This window comes from Colossoma macropomum, unplaced genomic scaffold, assembly GCF_904425465.1.
Source record: "Colossoma macropomum unplaced genomic scaffold, Colossoma_macropomum, whole genome shotgun sequence".
NCBI lineage: Eukaryota > Metazoa > Chordata > Actinopteri > Characiformes > Serrasalmidae > Colossoma > Colossoma macropomum.
The window spans coordinates 34,699,197-34,721,041 of record NW_023494800.1 but is presented as its reverse complement, the minus strand read 5'-3'; the positions used below and the strand labels follow the sequence as shown (position 1 = coordinate 34,721,041).

General features: G+C 41.4%; 1 protein-coding gene and 1 non-coding gene across 2 annotated transcripts; one reads left to right on the top strand and one right to left on the bottom strand.

Moving 5' to 3' along the window:
• Positions 1 to 7,021: 7,021 nt before the first annotated feature.
• Positions 7,022 to 7,093, bottom strand: trnaa-ugc. Its single transcript has one exon. It is a non-coding gene; the product is annotated as a tRNA-Ala (tRNA).
• A 1,242-nt stretch (positions 7,094 to 8,335) lies between these two features.
• On the top strand, positions 8,336 to 21,654 carry zgc:193801 (uncharacterized protein LOC564476 homolog). The gene is made up of 8 exons (XM_036588259.1): positions 8,336 to 8,488; positions 10,416 to 10,614; positions 15,418 to 15,608; positions 16,753 to 16,938; positions 17,374 to 17,532; positions 19,295 to 19,420; positions 20,213 to 20,305; positions 20,922 to 21,654. Exons 1-8 carry the CDS (start codon positions 8,474 to 8,476, stop codon positions 21,348 to 21,350), a joined length of 1,398 nt encoding a protein of 465 aa, XP_036444152.1. The 5' UTR covers positions 8,336 to 8,473; the 3' UTR covers positions 21,351 to 21,654.
• Positions 21,655 to 21,845: the final 191 nt, after the last annotated feature.

The window sequence follows — 21,845 nt, the reverse complement described above, 5'->3', positions numbered from 1 at the left end:
CTACGTTCTCAGGTAGTGGTGCTTTACAAATGACTTTGACTTGCTTTGGATCACACTTTATTCCGCCTGCTGAGACAACATGACCTGGGATCTCAAGTCCAAAAACATATTTCTCTTCAAAGTCAGTCCTCTAAAGGAGTGGCCACGTGGTCAGTGCCCTCCCCTTAAATCTAATTGGCCACCCCAGATGCCACCCCAAAACATCTGCCCCACCACTGGCCTCCACCTCACTGTGGGATGGGTGTTTGTGCCCCTTTGCCACCCCTTGCCCCTTGCCAAATTTTCTAGAACCGCCACTGTGCTTTCTGTTGTGCAAAGTTTCCTCTATGAAGTTTAGTTTTCTTGCTGTGTCTGGACCATTTTCAGTTCTTGTCTATTGACTTCCGCATCAACAGAACAGAGAAACTGTTGCGTGGCAATTCCACCTCTTTGACACTTGGTGGCGCTGCTGAACGTTGTGTCTATGGTACGGCCCCTTGATTTGTCTCCTGGTTACGTTTTCCCGGCAGATTCGAGACAATTCCCTGAACTGGTGCTCCAGTACACTGTAATAATGTGATGGGGACTGAAGTATGTTGACCTGACTCATGACTCAATTCATATGCGAATTTAACTGACTCATAATTTGACTTAACTAACTTGTGACTCAATTTGGTCTCGTGCTTAAGTAATTCATGACTAAACTTAGACTCAACTTTAGTTGTTCTCGACTCAGACGTGCGATTAACTGACACACCACACAACTAGAATTTGTACTTAACTGACTCATGACTCGGCTCTGACTCAGATTCACTCTTACCTGATCCATGACTCAACTCGGATTTGCTGTGTACTGACTTGACTCAGATTCAAGCTTAACTAACTTGTCACTCAACTCACATTCGCTCTTTTCTGACTCGACTCAGATTCAAGCTTAACTAATTTGTCACTCAACTAGGATTCGCGCTTTACTGACTCAACTCAGATTCAGGCTTAACTGACTTGTCACTCAACTCAGATTTGCTCTTTACTGACTCAACTCAGACATGAGTATAAATGACTTCTAAATCAACTCGGATTCACTTTTGTCTGATTTGACTCAAATTCAATCTTAACCAACTTGTCACTCAACTCAGATTCGCTCTTTACTGACTCGACTCAGATTTAAGCTTGACTAACTTGTTACTCAACTCGGATTCGCTCTTTACTGACTCAACTCAGACACTAACTGACTCATGACTTGCTCAGACTCGCACTTAACTGACTTATAATTTGACTCGCTTCGCTCTTAACCTACTCATGACTCAACCAAAATTTGCACTTACTCAACTTGGATGCTTGCTTAACTGACTCGCAACTGGACTCGGACACAACTCAAACACGGGTATAACTGACTTGTAACTCAACTCGGATTTGCTCTTTACTGACTCGACTCAGATTCAAGCTTAACTAATTTGTCACTCAACTCGGATTCGCTCTTTACTGACTCGACTCAGACAAGAGTATAACTGACTTCTAAATCAACTCGGATTCGCTCTTTACTGACTTGACTCAGACAAGAGTATAACTGACTTCTAAATCAACTCGGATTTGCTCTTAACTGACTCATGACTTGCTCAGACTCATGCTTAACTGACTTGTAATTTGACTCCGATTCGTTCTTAACCTACGCATGACTCAACTAAATTCACACTTAACTCGACTCACCTTGGATGCCTGTTTAACTGACTCGCAACTGGACTCGGACGCTCGCTTAAATGACTCTCAACTCAACTTGAACATGTGCCTCAGAGACTTGACTTGGACTCGCGTAAATTGACTTGTGAACATCTCTGATTGCCACTCTCTCTTTCTCTTTCCTGCTCTGCTCTCTGTTCTCACTCTAAAATTCTTGTTTTTCTCTCTCCCTCTATTCTCACACTTTTCTTCTCTCCGTCTGTTTCTCCCACTCTTTCCCTCTCATGCTCTCTCTCTCTTTCTGTCTCTCCCTCTCTCTTTCTCTCTCTCTGTCTCTCTCTCTCCCTCATATTCTCTCTCTCTCTCTCTCTCTCTCTCTCGCGTTATATTGAATTTTGTTCTGTATTCTCACTCTAGCTTTCTTGCTCTCTCTCTCCCCCTCTCTTTCTCTCTCCCCCTCTCTCTCTGTCTCTCCCTCTCTCTTTCTCTCCCTCATATTCGCTCTCTCTCTCTCTCGCTTTCTCTCTTTATATTGAATTTCGTTCTGTATTCTCACTCTAGCTTTCTTGTTCTCTCTCTCCCCCTCTCTCTCTCTCTGTCTCTCCCTCTCTCTTTCTCTCTCTGTCATATTCTCTCTCTCTCCCTCTCTCTCTCCCTCTCTCTTTCTCTCTCTCACTCTCTCTCTCTTCCTTGCAGTCTGTCCCTCAGTAAGAAGCTGCCCCTCACTGGGTTGTTATATTGTAAATTGGAGACTGCTGAACTGTTTGGACCAGAGTAGCCAATGCTGGTGTCACTCCAGCTCACTATGTGGCCAGTTATGAAGCACGGTCAAGTGTTACTATGCCCAGGAGAACTCAAATATTCTACAGCAGACAGTGCTTCCAACATGTCTATCTTGAGGCTCTGACTGATTTATACCGTGTTATATTGAGCTCAGCTGTTTACTCCCCCACATCCTTCCTACAAGACTGAGTCAAAGCTGCAGAACACAAGACACCACAGCCTGATTCCCTGATGTAATCACTGTAATTCATATTCCACATATGTGCATGATGCCCTGCTGTTTTCACGTGGCTCGTTAGTGCTTCCAGAACATGTGGTTCATTAGTGGCTTCACAGCATACTTAGTCAAGATATTTCCTTTGCAAATGTGAAAAAGTAGCTTTTCTTCTTTTCTCTCTGTGCTTTCCAGTTCTTCCTTTCATTTATGTTGCGTGATTATACAGTCATGTGAAGTGCAAAAGGCTACATATTTGCTGGCATTTGAAACAATTGGGCTACGTGTTCTTAAAGGCCGCAAAGGCTTCTGTGGTCAGTCGTATGGGCTGAGACCTGCAAACAGTTGGGAACTCGTTCTGTAATAGAAACAATCACTTGAGGTTAAGATAAGCTTTAATTTCAGTATGTTTATATCTATACTGGGTGAAGTACATGAGTCACTGATTATGCACCATTATACATGCCTATTCAGCTCCAAGGACCATAAGAAACTGGCTAATTGGCTGCTCAGTTGTTTATTAGCCAGCTTTGTGTGGTTGAATACTCAGCTCACACGCAAGAGTGAGAGAGCTAATGTTGATTCCAAATTTGCACACTGAAATCTGTTGCTGTTGTTCCTCAATATGAGGACCAAACTGTCAGGTCATGATGATGTCAGGCCCGACGGCAGAGCTAAATCAAGAGTGGAGCACCCAGAAACCATGCTGGGACCTTTTTGGGGGGAGTTTTTGTTATTTTTTTCTGCTTTCCTCTATAGAAACATGTACAAAATAGTAGACTTAGTGCAGGGGTCGGAATTCCAAATGTTAAGAAGAGCCATTTTGTCCTTTGAGCAAAAATCAATCCACTTTGGGAGCCACAACATTTCATGTCCATTTTACCATCTTGGCTGTAAAGATGTCTCAGTATGTGCTGATGTACTAGTATAGACTAAAAATATAATATAAATGGAAACACAGACTTACTTTGCTTGCTTTAAGCTTTAGCTCAGCTATAGCCGCTTTTCTCGCATCTCCAGCAGGAAACTTTTCCTCAAATGTAGAACAGTTTCTTGTAAAATGTCTCTCAACGTTCAACTGTTGCACCATTTAAGGTGGAATGGGTAAAATTCGAACAAGAAGCTGGCAAATGAGAAATTTCAGCTTCTCGAATTTTTAGGGTTTCAGTTTCAAATATGATTAAACATATCAGGAAACCAGCTGGAGTGATTATAAACACAAATAAGTCAATTCGTCTCCAAATTATTGATGTTCGTCTTAAATCTCTCTCTTTGCCATTTTGTTAGCTACTAGCTAGGCAAGACTGTTGTCTGTGTTGCTATGGTGACCAGCAGTTTGCGCTGATCTTCAGGGTTAAAGGGTGAATCAGCAGTTCTACATTAACTCCAGTGTTTAAGACCATTTATTGTTAAACTGTGTTGAACGATCAGCAGAGCTTTATTTTACTGTAAAGGAGGATTATTTTATTTTTACCTACAAATCTAATTCAGCTGTGGAGCCACAACAGGGCAGAAAAGAGCCTCATGCAGCTTTGCCAACCCCTGGTTTAATAGATCATGATGACTGGTTGGTCGGTCATTTCCCCACCAAATAACACCAAATTCCCCACCAAATAAATAAATAAATAAATAAATATTTTTGTCTTCACCTGTGAAGTTACCCTTTTGGAGATATGTTTATTGGACAGTGATTCAAGGTACAAAATACAGGGGGGTACTAGGGGGTCCAGGACCTCCTAATTAACCTCTTGGACCCCCTGAATTTCAAACTCAGTCCTGGAGGTGTCCCTGAGATTTAGCCTATCATGAAATTATGCTGTTCATGGGGGAAAACAGATGCTCAGAAACAATTTCAGGAAAAGATCATTGTTTATTCAGTGTTCTTGGTGTTCTTAATTAACTAGAGCAGCAGCACTGTAGCAAACTGGTTCACCCGGTTGGTCCTTCATAACCTAACAACTGTAACTATGCACGAGAATACCTCTGAAAAACTTTACAATGTGTCACAGCATATTACTAAATCTGAAAACCTAGCTTTATTTGCCAAGAGTTTGGTGTAAAGAGTGACTGTTCCTCATTTCTCACACTGAAGACCTGATAAGAACTGATAAACCAAACCAAAACCAAAATTTTGCTGCCATTGAAGCATCAGCGCTGTTATGGTGAGTGAGTTAGCAGCCAGCCAGCACTGGAGAAGGCAGCCAACATGGGACCCCCAAAAAAACAGGGGGTATTTCACACTGCAGCAATGACATGTTTAAAGTCTTGTCTTGTAAAAGTCAATTAGATTTACTTTCAGATCTTCAGAAGAAAAATCCAAACCAGTCCAGATGTTTTCAACAGATTGTAGACTCCTCCTCGAGTGCTTCTAATGAAATCAAGGTGAGTTTGTCCTTCTTTGCTGCAGTAACAGCCTCTACGCTTCTGGAAAGGCTTTACACTAGATGTGGAACATTGCTGTGAGGATTTGATTGAGCATTAGTGAGGCCAGGTACTGATGTTGGATGATCAGTTCTGGATCTCTACAACTCATCCCAAAGATATTGGATGGAGCTCCATCACTCCAGAGAACACAGTTCCACTGCTCTGCAGGCCAATCCTGGGGGGATTGTACCCCTCTAGCCATTGCATTGGGCATGGTGACTGTATGCTCATGTGTAGCTGCTCCAGACCGTCCCATTCTATTGGTCAATGCTTTTCTAAGGAGATTATACATGCTGAGTGTGTACAATTAAAGGCCTATGTTAGTAATACGTCCACCTTCAAGAAGCAGAAATCAATCTTTAGATGGGCTTTCTGTATAGTCTTTGATAACAAGAGCGCAGAAGACCGTGGTCTGTGTAAGTGAAGTGTATACTACATGGTTTTAGCTGCGATTTTCTGTTTTTTCTTAGATTTGCAAGAAAACCCCTTCAGCCAGTGCTGGAGTTTCAGACAGGGAATTATATGATGCAGACCAGCCAAACACTATTTCTCTTGGTGAAAGTGTTTATCTTAAATATAACATAATCATAATCATAACAGTCTATATGCTACAAACTAATGCTAGGTAAGCAAAGTACGGTCAGCATTTCTCACAGGCTACCTGCTCGGATATGTCCTCGTCCTTCGATTTTTTCTTGTAGTGTAACTGGTTTAGCAATGCAATTTTTTCAGTCTGATATTTTCAAACATGTTGAAAATGTGTAGTGTATGTTGACAAACAGCTCATCACAAGCGATAAATGTTGTGTAGTGTGAGTAGTATACAGATTGAAAGACTGCAGCATCCACTTGGCATTAGGAAGATTTGGGGGGCTTTATAGCCCTGAGCATGATGACCTTAGGCCCAAAGCTCAAAATCCTGAAATTATATGTTATCTTGTCAGGTATGTATCACACCCTTCTATAATCCAGCCCAGTGAAGCCATTAATCAAAGAACCTAATTTAAAAGATTATAGTTACTTATAGCATTACATTGTTATAGCATTGTCTCTCTGCTTCTGCTTTTTTTGGTATGTGATGGCATGAAGTACATTCACATGGAAAGGGATGTGAAACATAAACTCTTTGAGATTCAGAATGTAGCCCAGCCACCAGAGGCCCTAACGGAGACCAGAGGGAACGTGCATGTGAGTGGGAAAGGTTTATCTGGAGCTAAACGTGTCGAACACTTTCAGCCCACCTGAGGCAAAACAGCCAGAAAACCCTGCAGTGCAATTAAAATGAAGGCTTTGCTTCCATCAGAGAGATGGAGACTGAGCAGAATGAAGAAAAGCACCAGCAGGCGTTAAAAGCACACTTGCAATCAGTGTACTTGACCAATTTGTCTCTAATCCAGACTATTAACATTAGAAACGTCATTAGTGTTATTATCATTAATGTAATACTAATTAGAAACATGTCTTTTTTTTTACAGTTTGTCCACATTACAGTTTACCAGTATATCTTACCCTTTTTACCCTTGTCAACATTTCATATAAACACTCAGAAGACTCGTGTAGATATGGTGACCCCTGGTTCCCATCGTCACCACTGTGAAGACATCTCAAAAAAAGTTTCTCTACAATGAATCAACTTAACCTCAAACCACTCTGAATGAATCTGGGACTGAATTAGTCAGTCAATTTTGTTAAAAAGAATGGTGAAATTCCCTTTAACTTGAATGAAATTATACGGTCACTCTGGTTGATACACTGTCTCCCTCTAGTGGTGAGGGAAATACATTACACACAAGACAAAGAGATACGCCGTATTATTTAACTTGTATACTTCTTATACATTTTTCTGGTGTGTTATCGACTGTTTTATAACTGTAGCAGTTGTTTACTAGAATAAAAAAGGACACAAAGTGCTGCTAGAAGACATTTTGAAAAGAAAAGCTTTCCTTGGAGATGCCGGGGATTGAACCCGGGGCCTCATACATGCAAAGCATGCGCTCTACCACTGAGCTACATCCCCTTCCTGTACAGCTGCATTCATTTCAGTCTATACAAAGAGTCGGATACAACCAACCGTCATACGTACTGTATTTCTTAAACGTTTTATTTCGCTACATTAATTAAAACTCAGACATCTCATTTGAGCTGTTTGAGAAGTGCCAGTATGATATTTAAACACAACATAACATCTTTTTTTCATTATTGCTTTCTTTTATGAGTCCCATTCTCAGCTCTACCAGCTTCCACTCTTCTGGGAAGCTTTCTACAAGATGTTGGAGAGAGTCTGTGGGAATTTGTGTCCATTCAGTCAGAGGAGCATTTGTGAGGTCAGACACTGATGTTGGACGAGAGGGTCTGGCTCGCAGTCTCCGTTCTAGTTCATCCCAAAGGTGTGGTGTGTGATGGGGTTGAGGTCAGGACTCTGTGAGGGTCAGTCAAGTTCTTCCACACCAAACTCACCCAGTCAGGCCTTTATGGAGCTGCTTTGTGCACTGGGGCTCAGTCATGCTGGAACAGGAAAGGTTCTTCCCCAAACTGTTCCACAAAGCTGGAAGGATAGAATTGTCCAAAATGTCTTGGTGCTGAAGCATTAAGCATCTAGATAGATAGATAGATAGATAGATAGATAGATAGACAAACACAGACAGACAGAAAGACAGATAGATAGATAGATAGATAGATAGATAGATAGATAGATAGATAAACACAGACAGACAGAGAGACAGACAGACAGACAGACAGACAGATAGATAGATAGATAGATAGACAGACAGACACAGACAGACAGAGAGATAGATAGATAGATAGATAGACAGACACAGACAGACAGACAGACAGATAGATAGATAGATAGATAGATAGATAGATAGATAGATAGACAGACAGAGAGACAGATAGATAAACACAGACAGATAGATAGATAGACAGATAGACAGAAAGACAGATAGATAGATAGATAGATAGATAGATAGATAGATAGATAGATAGACAGACAGACAGAGACAGACAGACAGACAGACAGATAGATAGATAGATAGATAGATAGATAGATAGATAGATAGATAGATAGGGCTAGCTTTGTGTGTAAACAAAAAGAAACCCTTGGAAACGGAGCGTCTGAGGCTGAGAGAATGAATCGCTAGGCTAACAGTAGTGCACTAGGGCGCCGTTTGGAACGACGCTACAAAACGGCACAGCGAGTGTTCTCCCTTCAAAGTGCCCTCCTCTTAATCCGATTGGAGCGCGCCCCGTGTGTGTTTGTGCGCGCCTGTCTGTGTGCTCGTGCACAAACGGATGACGAACCACACAAACCGGTCTAAATATGTTTCACGGACTGAAACTGCGGAGCCGCCGGGAGTCTGCCGTGTTTGGAGTTTGTCACTAAAGTTGCCCTCAGAACATGGCGGCTTTTGTCGTGAGTATTTGCTCTGTAGATGCTTCAAAAACCCGGGCGTTCGGGTGTTTTTGTGAGCTGACGTTAGCCAGGTTTTGCTAACTGGCTACGTTAGCTGAGAGGAAGTTATGCGGCGCAACCGCCGCAGTTTACGTAAGTTACGGACGTCTCTTGCGGCTTATAGTATCAGTTAAATTCGTCACAGTCCGATTCAGTAACTCGGCTACGCAACTTAACGGCCTCTGTTTTGGTGCGGATAGCGGCGCTGGCTAACTTCTAAACCTTAATTTTCTGAATGTGGTCTCTTTAATACACAAACAGGCGTTACTCCTTTATTTATTATATCGTATTTTAAGGTAGATACTCCTGATAATGATAGTAAAGCTTAAGCACCATTTAGCCGCACCGGCTAACTTCTGCACCCTCCCCGTTTTCTCTGCTGAAGAACATTAGTAGCAAAACCGTTAAGGAATTTGATCTTTTTACCATTTGGGAACTTGTTGTTGTCGATGTTGTAAAATTAGATAAACGTTTGTCGTAGTGGTGGCAAAAACGAAGCAGTGAAGATTTTCTTTAAACTATCAAAAAGGGTTCGTTACTCAAAGCTCTTAAAACCAGTGCACATTAGTGACACCTGGTGGTTAAGAACATGAACAGCAGACACAAATCTCCTCTGCCAAATCTTTATCTCTTAGTTATTTAAAGTTATATACTTCGTTTCTAAAGGTAATCAGTGACATAAATATGACGCAGGGGTGTTACATGATAAAAAAACGACACCCTTAGATGTTTACAGCTGACATTTATAGCGAATATATAGCAAAACATTTATTTAAACGGAAACGGTGGTGCGTAAGCAACTCTGGCAGCTAAGGCCATGTTTGGCATCCCTCTAGCATATTTTATGAAAGAAAAATACTTACGGCACGGTGGGTAGCACTGTTGCCTCACAGCAAGAAAAACCTGGGTTCGATTCCCCGGCCGGGCGACCAAGGTCCTTTCTGTGTTCGCATGTTCTTCCCCTGTCTGCGTGGGTTTCCTCCCAGTCAGGCCAATTGGAGAGGCTAAATTGCTCCTATGTCTGTCTTCTGATGGACTGGCGACCTGTCTAGGGTGTTTCCTGCCTTCTGCCCAGTGACTGCTGGGATAGGCTCTAGTACCCCCTGTGACCCAGGAGGATAAGCGGCTTAGATTGTGTGTGTACATAAGATGTATAGAAGAAACGGTAGCATCGTATGACGGTGCCATGTTTAAAATCACTGAGCTCTTCGTTACCCATTCTACTGCCAGAGTTAGTCTGTGAAGACTGCATGGCTATGTGCTTGATTTTGTACGCCTGTTAGCAGTGAGTGTGATGGAAACACTTGAACTCCTTCATTAGGAAGGGTGTCCGCATACTTTTGGCCATGTGAAGTATTTAGATCAGGGGTGGTTGTAGGTTTTCATTCCAACTAAGCAGAAGCACACTACATCTAACAGCAACTATTTGAAGGCTGAGAGCTCCTGATTAAGCAGCAACACTATATTATATTTCAAAATATCTACTTTACTCAGTGGTTAAGATATAAACAAAAATGTGGTCTGTGTAGAGAACCTTACCAACTCTCTTTACAGTGGTGGTGATAGGAACCAGGTGTCGCCATGTCTACAACACAAATATAGACATTTTATTTACTGTCGAAAACCAAAAGTGAATTTGCATGTATGCGTGCATTTAATTGCATGTTAATCGTTTGAAGCCAAAACCTTCTCAAAACTATTGGAAAACAAGGCGTCAGGCATTCGGCTGTGTATGAATTGTTTTTGTGCAACTTTCTGTGAGGTTTTAAAGCCACTAAACTTCACATGTTTGGAGGACATTTTGTGAGATGAGTGGAATTGTCCCTCAATTATGTCCAGGAAACTGTGTGAACTCTGAAATCTTTTCCCTGTCCTCGTCACCTTCAAGGCTCATCCCTCGGTCCGGATGAGGGGGACCGAGCACACCTACACCCCAGTCCTGTGCCAGGATGAGAAGTGCGATGGGCGTGAGAAGGGCGTCCACATGCACTGCCCGCTGTGTACGGTGGGCGAGGCCTATCAGGACCCAGTCATCCTGCGGGCACATTTCCGCATCAAACACGTCGACAAGGGCATCGACTTTGCAGGTGAGCCGTGAATAGAAATCAGCATTTTAACCTCTTTTAGCCACAATTTCGTCTTTGAATTGTATTAAAATCAGTTAGAAATACCTTTTTGGTCTGACAGTATTTGAAATATTAATAAAGACAGAAAACAGTGGTGACGGAAATTCTGTTTGACCTATATTGAACTGAAAACAGTACAAAAATACGATATTTTATAGTCTACTTTGTGAAATTCATTGTAAATATATGAATTTGAAATTATAAAAATATAATTTTTGTAAATATAAGCTTACTCCAAATTTGATGTCTGCTACACGTTCCAAAAAAATTGGGACCGGATCATGTTTATCACTGTGTTACAACAACATTGCCTTTAACAGCACTTAATAATTGTTTGGGGACTGAAGATACAAACTGATCAGTTTTGAAAGTGTAATTTCTTGCCATTCTTCCATTATACAAGTCTTCAGGGCCAGTTTTCAATGGGAGACAGTGCTGGACTGCAGGAAGGCCGTTCTGGCACCTCCACTTTTTAATTACGTAGCCATGCTGCTGTAACACTGTAATGTTGCTTGGTGTTGTCATGTTGAAATAAGAATGGACGTCCCTGAAAAAGACGGCGTCTAGAAGGCAACACGTGTTGCTCCAATATGTGTTCAGCATTAATGGTGCTTTCACAGATGTTAAAGTTACCCACTAATATCCCCCTCACACACCATGACATGCTGGATTTTGAACTTTACACTGGTAACAATCTGGATGCTCCTTTCCTTCTTTGGCCCAGACAACACAACTTTTATTATTTCAATAAAGAGTCCGAAAGGTTGACTCTTTAGACCACAATACATGTTTCCACCATTAATCGTTCGAACAACACGCAGGGCAGACGGCTTTCAGCGCCGGGTCCTGGCTCGCCGTTCTGGTCTCACTCACAGTCTGATGCGCGTGCAAGGATCCAAACTCAATGCAAGGGAAAAAAAAACAATTTAATTAAAAACATACAACCATTACTTTTCAACTTCTCAACAAATAATTCTTATGTAGATGCATTACAGAAAATTCTGTTGAATTACAGTACAGACTATGTAGTTAGCTCTTAACAAAGCTGAGCGCTAGCATTCCGCTTTCCAAAGAATACTTATAAAAACATTAACCTGGAATCATCTACAAAACCAAAACGTAGCACAATCACAACTCCAACTGCCTTTTTTGTTTTCTTTCGTTCTTTTTTTCTAATTAAAAAACGTTTGAACAGTTTTCACCCTACTCTTTTAGTTAGAAGCATAACATGCTAACTCGCACTGAGTAACATGAGAAAAGATGAGTTTAACTCACCGGCTCACTGGCTCAGACTATCTTAAAGCGAACATTGTGAGAACTGCAACAACTCAACTTTGAATGTAGTAGAAAACATGAAAATAAATCCTCAATTTAGGTGGTTTACACACAGTAAAGTCTCACCTTGCATGTCTGGATGCAGTGACTGACAGTGTTTTTTGACAGTGGTTTATGGAAGTATTCCCGAGCCCATGCGGTGATATCCATCACAGAAACGCGCTGGTTTTTGATGCAGTGCTGTCTGAGAGGCTGAAGGTCACAGGCATTCATTTGCGGTTTTTGGCCTTTTCCTTTACGCACAGAGGTTCTCTGGCTTCCATGAATCTTTTGATGATATGCACTGTAGAAGGTGGAAGGTGAAGTGGTGAACCTCAATCCATCCTTGCCTATGAAAGACTAGACCTTTCCTGGATGCTCCTTTATACCCAAATATGATGGCATCACCTGTTTAAGGTGTCTTAAATTGCACCTGTCCCAACTTTTTTTTGGAACGTGTTGCAGTCATCAATTTCAGAATGAGTGCATATTTACAAAAAACAATGAAATTGATGATGTAAAACAATAAATATTGTGTCTTTGTTCTGTTTTCATTGCCATTTGATTGGGTGGGCCTGTGATCAATCTGGTTAGGCCCAGGCCCACCCAGGCCTACTAGTGGTGAAGAACCATCTTTTTAAGAGTGTAGCAACTTACCTGATGGCTGGGTTGTGCTTTGGGCTGGGCGATATGTCTTTTTACACAACAGTTAGTTCCAGCCACGCAAGCTGATTGGTTGAGAGGCGTTCTAACAGTGCTGTTATTTCACCGTAACATCACAGGTTTTTCACAAACACTGTATCACTCCGCTGAGATGCTGTTGCTAAGCAACGACTTTGACAGCTGTAGGAGGCGCTCAAGCCATCTGAACGTTTTTACTTCTTACTTTGCCACAAACAGAAACGGGACACTTTTAAGATCACATTTGACCGACAGCCAATTTGGTCAGACTCTGAAGATGAGACGACACTAAATTCCCAAACTGTCATCACCACTGAGCAGCTTTTCAGTCGGCAGCTGTGACAGAAGAACAGCTAAACAGCCTCTCGTTATCATGATGAATTATGTCACATTATGCAACAATGTGCTTAGTTGAGCATATCTTAAGATATCATATCTCATACCTTAAAGAACACTGACCAACTGCATGTTCATTACAATGACAGCACAATTAGTCCTGTTTAATTGGATTGAGTGCAGCGCAGTGTGTCTGCTGATAATGCTGATACAGAGGTCTTGTCTTGATTAGTGCAAATACAGGAAGACCTGCTGAACCTGAACAGATTAACAAAGCACATTTGATATGAGAAACAATCCCCTTTTTTGTTTTGCTCAGCATTCGTGTGGTAGCTTGTTTAACTCAACAAACTGTTGGCTTTATTTTGATGGCACAATATACGCGTAATGACGCTGGGCTGCAAATACATAGGAGTCTGGCATTGTCTGTGATTAAAGGTGGGTAATATGATGATGTGATGACATTGTATCGTTATGGTGATGAGACTTATTATCGTGATGAACGTTATGCTTTTCTAAGCCTATCGTGGATGTCATCACTGTTTAAACCGCACTAACCAACTTCATGATTCATTGAAAAGAGAACAGAATCCAGATTCGTTGGTTTTAGAGCAGTACAGGATGTGAAATGTTGAATGTAAATGATTTTATTCATAGTCTTTGATGGCTGTTTTTTAAATATTTTTGCTTGTGTGTCACATTTTTCAACCCTTGAGATTTACATTCACTGCTGTGAGACCACGGCAAAGGCAAAAACCTTGAGCATTACAGTAACCCAACACACAGGCAACATGCGCGATGAGCTAATTTTCTCATTGTGCCCTGTAAATATAGTAGCAGTCATGGCAGGCGTGCATAATTCATAGTATTTGATTATGACATTAAGAAGCCCACGTCACCATGTTGGTGGGCGAGCTGTGACTCTGACTGTTGCAGCTCTCATGGAGCTCATCTCATCACCGTTATTGCAGATACAGCCCTGCAAGTGGATAAACACTGAAAGCTACATAGACCAGAATGACCATGAAAAAGATGAAAAGATATGTAAAAGCTTCAGATGCGTCTCCAGAAAACACTATGAGAAGAAGATTAGCTAGATTGGTGGGCTGAATCTGTATAGCCTGCACATCTCCAGAGTTCCACCCTTAAATGGTGCTGCAGTTACACCGAGGCACCTTAAATGTAGAACAAATTTGGAAAGTTTGCGAATACGAAGCCGACATCAGTTTACCTCAATAAATTCATCAGTTTATCTTAACAAATGCATTCATTTACCTCAGTAAACTTGATTTGCTGGCTTGATTATGGCTTTATCTCATTACAAACAGCCACAGCTCTGTTGAATGAACTTGAAGTTGCCTACCAAAATGGTGGCAGTGCAGTTGTGACGTCATCGGAATACTATCGATTGAAATTAATCAGCATATACACCAATCAGGCGTAACATTACGACCACCTCCTTCTTTCTACACTCATTGTCCATTTTATCAGCTCCACTTACTATATAGGTGCACTTTGTAGTTCTACAGTTACAGACTGTAGTCCATCTCTGTTTCTCTGCATACTTTGTTAGCCCCCTTTTACCCTGTTCTTCAGTGGTCAGGACCCCCATGGACCCTCACAGAGCAGGTACTATTTGGGTGGTGGATCATTCTCAGCACTGCAGTAACACTGACGTGGTGGTGTGTTAGTGTGTGTTGTGCTGGTGCGAGTGGATCAGAGCAACAGCTGTGCTGCTGGAGTTTTTAAACACTGTGTCCACTCACTGTCCACTCTATTAGACACTCCTACCTTGTCAGTCCACCTTGTAGATGTAAAGTCAGAGACGATAGCTCATCTGCTGCTGCACAGTTTGTGTTGGTCATCCTCTAGTCCTTCATCAGTGGTCACAGGACGCTGCCCACAGGACGCTGTTGGTTGGATATTTTTGGTTGGTGGACTATTCTCAGTCCAGTAGTGACACTGAGGTGTTTAAAAACTCCAGCAGCACTGCTGTGTCTGATCCACTCAGACCAGCGCAACACACACTAACACACCACCACCACATCAGTGTTACTGCAGTGCTGAGAATGATCCACTGCCCAAATAGTACCTGCTCTGTGAGGGTCCATGGGGGTCCTGACCACTGAAGAACAGGGTAAAAGGGGGCTAACAAAGTATCAGAGAAACAGATGGACTACAGTCTGTAACTGTAGAACTACAAAGTGCACCTATATAGTAAGTGGAGCTGATAAAATGGACAATGAGCGTAGAAACAAGGTGGTGGGCTTAATGTTGTGCCTGATCGGTGTATGTATTGAGGTATAATGAAGTGGTAATCTATTCATGTCATCGATCCTTTCGCATGAGCTTCTATATCAAAATTCTTTTTTGCTCATGCTGTTCAGCCCTGCTTCATTTTCCACTTATTTACTCTTCACCTTGGACTTTCAGGCTTGAAAGTGTTGCGCTGCTGTAACCACTGTGAGATCGTGGGCACCATTAAAGGAGAGAAGAGGTTTAAAGGAGCTCACTGGCACTGCTACCGCTGCAGGAACGGCTTCAACAGGAGGGACGAGGCCATCAAGCACTACAAGACGCACTTCCGAAACCCACACACCACCTTTCAAATTCAGGTCACGCAGGTGAGAGCATTTTTATTTATTTATTTATTTATTTATTTTATTTTATTTTTTAAATCTCTTTGACGTTTCCTGAAAACATCTGAGCGCAAAGATCACTCGAAGAGAGAGCGTCACCTTGAACACTCCTTATAATATTTAACACTTCAGGAAAGAGGACCCAGAGCAGTTTTCCAGTCTACATACTTGGATGCACTAGGTCAAGTGCACTCGACCAGCTCTGAGTGAATGGCATAAAGTCAAAGTGTGCCTGGAGTTTAAAAGTCTACAGACTGAAAGGGGTCACGGAGCCAGAAGGGTGGGAGGTTCCTTGGCTGCCTTAATCGTTTTGCGAGTGTCTGAAGAGCTGGGGTGGCCAGTCGAGACCCAGGGGGCCACGGCACCGATCTGTTTAGCTGAATAAGTTAGTTTAACCCTTTTAAAGAGGAATGGGATGTGTTCAGGATTCTGTGTTCAAACTTAAATAACTTTACAACCATTTGAGTTGAAAAATAACTTTAAATAACTTCACAACCATCGACTCACAACAAAGTTGGAAGCATACAGTTGTCCAAAATGTCTTGGTCTGCTGAAGCATTAAGATTCCCCTTCACTGGAACTAAGGGGTCTAGGCCAACCCCTGAAAAACAACCCCATAGCATCATCCCTCCTCGACCAACAGGTTGGCCTAGGCCCCTGTTGTATATGGTTCTATATAGCACGAAAAAGGGTTCTAATATTGTTACAAGCTTGACATCGTAATAATAGAAGAACCCTTTCTGGTGCTATGTATGTATTTTCAAAAAGGTTCTATATAGAACCATTTACAGATCATTCTCCATCAATCTGGAGAACCCTTTCATGATGCTAAGAACTATTTAATCATGCACAGGGTTCTCTGAGTGTTCATGGTTCTGTGAACTGTTTTCTTTACAAAAGGATCCTTGAAAAACAATCTTTTTTAAGAGTGTTGTTGATAACAGACTATAAGACTATAATAAAAATTGCAATTACACGCCTTTAAATTGTGATTTTGATATAAAAACGATGAATATTTCAGCCCCATTTCAAGGTGTGATAAGATCTAAGGATAGACCAAGAATATACCGTATAAAGTTCATATTGAAAACTAATGTCTCCATGCATTACTTTTTGTATATGTGTTCAGGATGTGAACTGCAGGCAGTATTACAGTGGCAGTGCGGAGGCCCATGCTAAAGCATACAGCGGGCTGGCTGTCAGTCTGGACACGGGTGGGGACGCCACTGCTGCTGTCGGATCCATCGTGACCCAGCCGGTCCTGACCACCACCACGGACACTGAGGCAGCCGCTCTACTCACCATCGAGCCTAAGGTAGGTCTGCTTAATGCTTGTTGGGCCAGAGCTTTGGACATGGATAGATCTGTTCAAGGGTGGTAGATGGCAAAACTCAAAAAAAATAAGATAATGGAATAATGCACTGATGTCTCGTCAGCTAGGCTGCTTAGAAGAACTTAGAGTTCTAAAATAATTGATGATATCTATGATCTACTCAGTAAAGCATATTATGACAAATTATTATGATAGCAATGTCATATTGTGATGGTGACCAGTTGTTTGATGCTTTCTAGGCCATAGTTGTTTGCTTTTCTGGCTAGACCAATTAATTATTCATGATTTGAAATGGTGACTTACCATGAAATATAACCTTTAACCGACTACTATAGTAAACCTTTCTATATTCACAAAACATTTAGCTAGTATTGATATATTTATGACTTGGCTGCTTGATTCCTCTGTGTTTTGAAGGAAGACAGCGAAAGTAATGGCATTCCACTCGGCGCTGAGGAGGAAGTGGGCTCCTCCCAGCATGCATCAGGGCAAACCCAGACCCTGGTTCTGATGGACCCTGATGGTCACACTGGCAGCCTGATCTATGACGAGGCGACAGGAATCCTTACTGAACAGGTACAAGTCACGCAGCATCACCATTGCTGAACACATTCTGGACTCTTAAGAAGGTTCTCAGCTTTTTCGTAGAGGATACCAAAGTATAGACCTAGCCTCGCTTAGTAATCCTCATCAATTAAAGGGATTAGGTTTGTATTTTATAAATCCTTTCTACCCTTCACCAACACTGTGTTCTGCAAAGCACCTGCAATGTACTTTTTCACCAAAAGGGTGAGAGCTAGTAAAAATCATACAGCCATAATTATTGTTACAAAACTTTACCTTAAAAAATTACAATTACAATTTAGAAACTCCAGCTGTAATTATTTATAGTTATAACTATTTTTTTTCTGATCATAAATTGAAGAATTGTGAACACTTTTTACAGAAGTAAAATATTTACAGAGATAAATCTTTTTAAATATTACAAACCTAATTCCAAAAACTTTGGTACGGCACGTAAAATGCATATAAAAACAGAATGCAGTGATTTGTAAACTTATTTTAACCTTAAACTTTTTTGTAAATATATGTTCATTCTGAAACTGATACCTGCATGAAAAAGTTGGGACAGGGTAATTTAAGAATAGAAACATCAATGTTAAAAAGAAAATCTTAAATAGGTGATGCAATCACGCTTGGGAGCATCCAGAAAAAGCCTAGTCCTTTGTGAGCAAGGATGTGTCGAAGCTCACCACTTTGCCAAAACATGCATCAACGGTTCAGGACTAACGTTCCTCAACAAGCAAAGTATTTGTTCCTCCATGGAGCATAACATTATTGAAAGACAGGGAAATGTCTGTGGGTAAAGAGCAAGTGACATGCTTCTGTAATCAACATGGGCTCTAGAATACTTAAGAAATCCCTCGTCAGTGAACACGCGCATCCACAAATGCAAGCTAAGACTGTACTATGCAAAGCAGACAGCATTCAGAAACGCCGCCGACTTCTCTGGGCTAAAGCTCATCTGAGATGGACTTTTGCAGAGTGGAAATGTGTTCTATGGTTTGACAAGTTCACCTTTCCAGTTATTCTTTGAAATAGTGGATGTTGTGGTCTCCAGGGCAAAGAGGAAAAGGATCATCCTGATTGTTACCAGTGTAAAATTTAAAAGTCAGGGTCTTTTGTGATTATAGGGGGTTTTAGTGGGTAACTTGCACATCTATGAAGGCACCATTAATCCTGAGGGACACACATACATTTTGGAGCAACATATGCTGCCATCTAGACAATGTCTTTTTCAGGGACATCTTTGCTTGTTTTGGCACTTGTAACAAGAACGTGGCTTCATAGTAAGAGAGTACAGGTGATAGACTGGCCTACCTGCAGTTCAGACCTGTCTCTCAATTAAAACGTGGAAAATAAATGTAAAAATAAGGACCGTGTAGGACAATGGAGACTCTTGACTGTTAATAAAGTGAAGTATTATGTCTAAATGGGATTGAAAAATTCCACCTCGACAACCACAACAACTGGTGTCCTTAGTTCCCAAACGATTACTGATCATTGTCGAAAGAGAAGCTGTTGTTGCACAGTGGTAAACATGCCCCTGGAACATATTTCAGCCATCAAATTTAGAATAAGTAAATACATTCAACAATAAAGTTAATAAATTAGCTGAATTAAATATCTTGTCCTGGTGCTGTTTTCATTTGAATACAGGTCAGGAAGGATTTGCAGATCATTGCTGTCTGTTTTTATTTAATGTCCCAACTTTTAGTTAACCGACCAACACCGTTTTTTTTGTTTTTTGTTTTTTTTATGTAATGTTTCGTTTTAGAGTGCCGACAGTTTGGAGCTTCAGAAACGCCTGCTGGAGCTCAGCCAACAGATGGACACTCTGCAGCAGGAGAAAGAGAGCATGGAGAAAACTTTAAGGGCTGAAATTAAACAGCTCAAAGAACAGGTGGGTGCATGTGCGCATGAATGCTAGTGGTTCACTAGTTTACATGCACTTGAGTAATCAGATAATGGGGAAACTCTGGGTCTACATGAGTCAGGCAATAATCAGATTTCTGCTTCACAACCAGCCAATAAATTCACAGAAGAAGACGTGACATAAACGGAACGTAAAACTAAAATCCAGCCTCTTTATCGGATTTCTTAATCAGATTTCTAGACCTTGCTCTGATCTAAGAAATCAGAGTGTGCTGTTTACAATTTAATTATTTGAATAATCAGATAACTGCAGAAATCAGATTATGATCGGATTACTGAGTGCATGTAAACACACTCAATCATTGTGATCCTGTGGATGAGTAGCTCTGCCCACACTTCACAACTATGTCATGTCATATATCACTGGAAAGCTCATTTACTGTAGAATGTAACTACATTATGTGGATAGTTTCATTTGTACTAACAACATGTACATAAATGTTTTCTGAGATCTGAACTATATAATATAATGATAACTTTGCAAATGTTTTCTTTATTAAACAACAAAACAGTGAATGTTCTGTAGATTTATTTCTCTAGAAAAAAATCTTGACAAATAAACATTGTAATTCTGACATCATCTGTAGGCTAGATTTTTGTTTTTCAACCTTATATATTTAAGTGGATAACATCTCGTTTGCAAATCTAAGTCTAAAAGCATGTGAGAATATCAGTAATCAACTGGAAGAGATTGATTGTGGGATTTCCCTGTTGCCCTGTAGTGTCTTGTCTTAAGCTCACACCGTCTTGTCTTGTTAAGGTTGCGAGTCTGGTTCAGTCCAACGTGAAGATGTTTGAGGAGCTGCAGATGTACCAGTGTCCGGACCAGAGCCAGCAGAGAGTGGCCAAACTGGTGAGTTCTTTACTGTTCTCTGCTGGTTCTTTTAGAGCAAATCACTAATCACAAATCAAATTTTTCCACTGTTAGCATAGCCTAGCAGGGTCCAGTTCAAAGCACCACAGAACAAGTCTTTTGGGGGCTTATACCATCCTGCAAGTACCTTGAATAGATTTTAATAATATACATTTTAGGCCAAAGTCTAATCTCGAAACAAGCAGTACGTCAATAACCATTTTATGCAATAACTTTCTGTGAGGGAGCTTTTAGAGGTGGACATCTGGTTCCTGTCACCACCACTGTGAACAATTCTGAATGGAGCATTTCACACCAAACCACTCTGAATGACTTTGTTTACATCTTAAAGATTTCATTATGCGAACATTTTGAAAAATTGGTGGAGTTCCCCTGCAAGTACATGCATTTAAATGCTGTGTGAGCATGTCCACCAAAAAAGCTTTGGATAAAAAGCAAATAAGCATATAAAATGATGTTATTCGCATTTGTTTGCTTTCAAAAAACTCTGAATTGACTATTGGCTGTAAAGAAATCTCGGTCAGCTGTAAAGATGTGGTCAGTGCACCCTTGACTAATTAAATGACTGACTGATTCTGTGGTTCTTATACTGCAGATGGAGAGTCTACAGGCCCAGCATAAAGAGCTCCTGCAGGCTCAGCTGGCTTCATTGCGGCAGGAGCTTCTCTCTCAGACCGGTACCATCAACGGCCACACGGGGGCGATGGAGCTCAGTGCCACACCAGAGCAGTCTCAAGCCCAGGTGGAGGGGACGATAGGGGGCGCCCTGACTGGACTGGAGATCATAGACGTGCAGCTCCAGCCGGAGCAGGATGAACTGAGAGGGCAGCTGGTGGAGTTTGAGGCCGTACAGGCCGAAACGCTTCCCGACCTGGACAGATCAGACACAGCTTTACCTGACACGGCCCTGACCACCTCCCAGGACCTGGAGGTTCATCAGGACGTCCCTGTACCGTCCAGGAAGCGCAGTTCAGAGGACGATTGTGGAGGGACGAGTGAGGGCAAAGTCTCGCGTGTTAGCTGATGCTAACAGAACTCTGAAAAACATTTTTAGTATAGAGAAAACACATATTTTACTCTGTGGCTCTGATTTTTTCTATCTACACACTGATACCTGTCTGATATCTGGACTTCTCTTAGAAGTAGGGCTGCAAGACATGGACAGATCACCATATTGGGATTATATTGATCCATATTGCGATTTCGATATGCTTACAATATATTAAAACATGGTTACTTTGAGCAACATTATTAGCTGTTGTTGCATCATGTGAGTTTCTTGATTCAACAAACCACTTGCATGTGATTTATTAAAGGGCTCATTTGCATATTGTGGCCTTTTGTAGAAGTTGAAAGTTCAAATCAAACTGCCACAAGGGACGTCTTTCACACTGCCCCGCATAGACATTACACACAGCCTCACATACTAGCACACATCCGAATACCTGGAACCGAGGAATTGATTCTGGGATCGACTCCCAGCCCTAGAAGAAGGAAAGAGTCTGAATGCTTAGATATT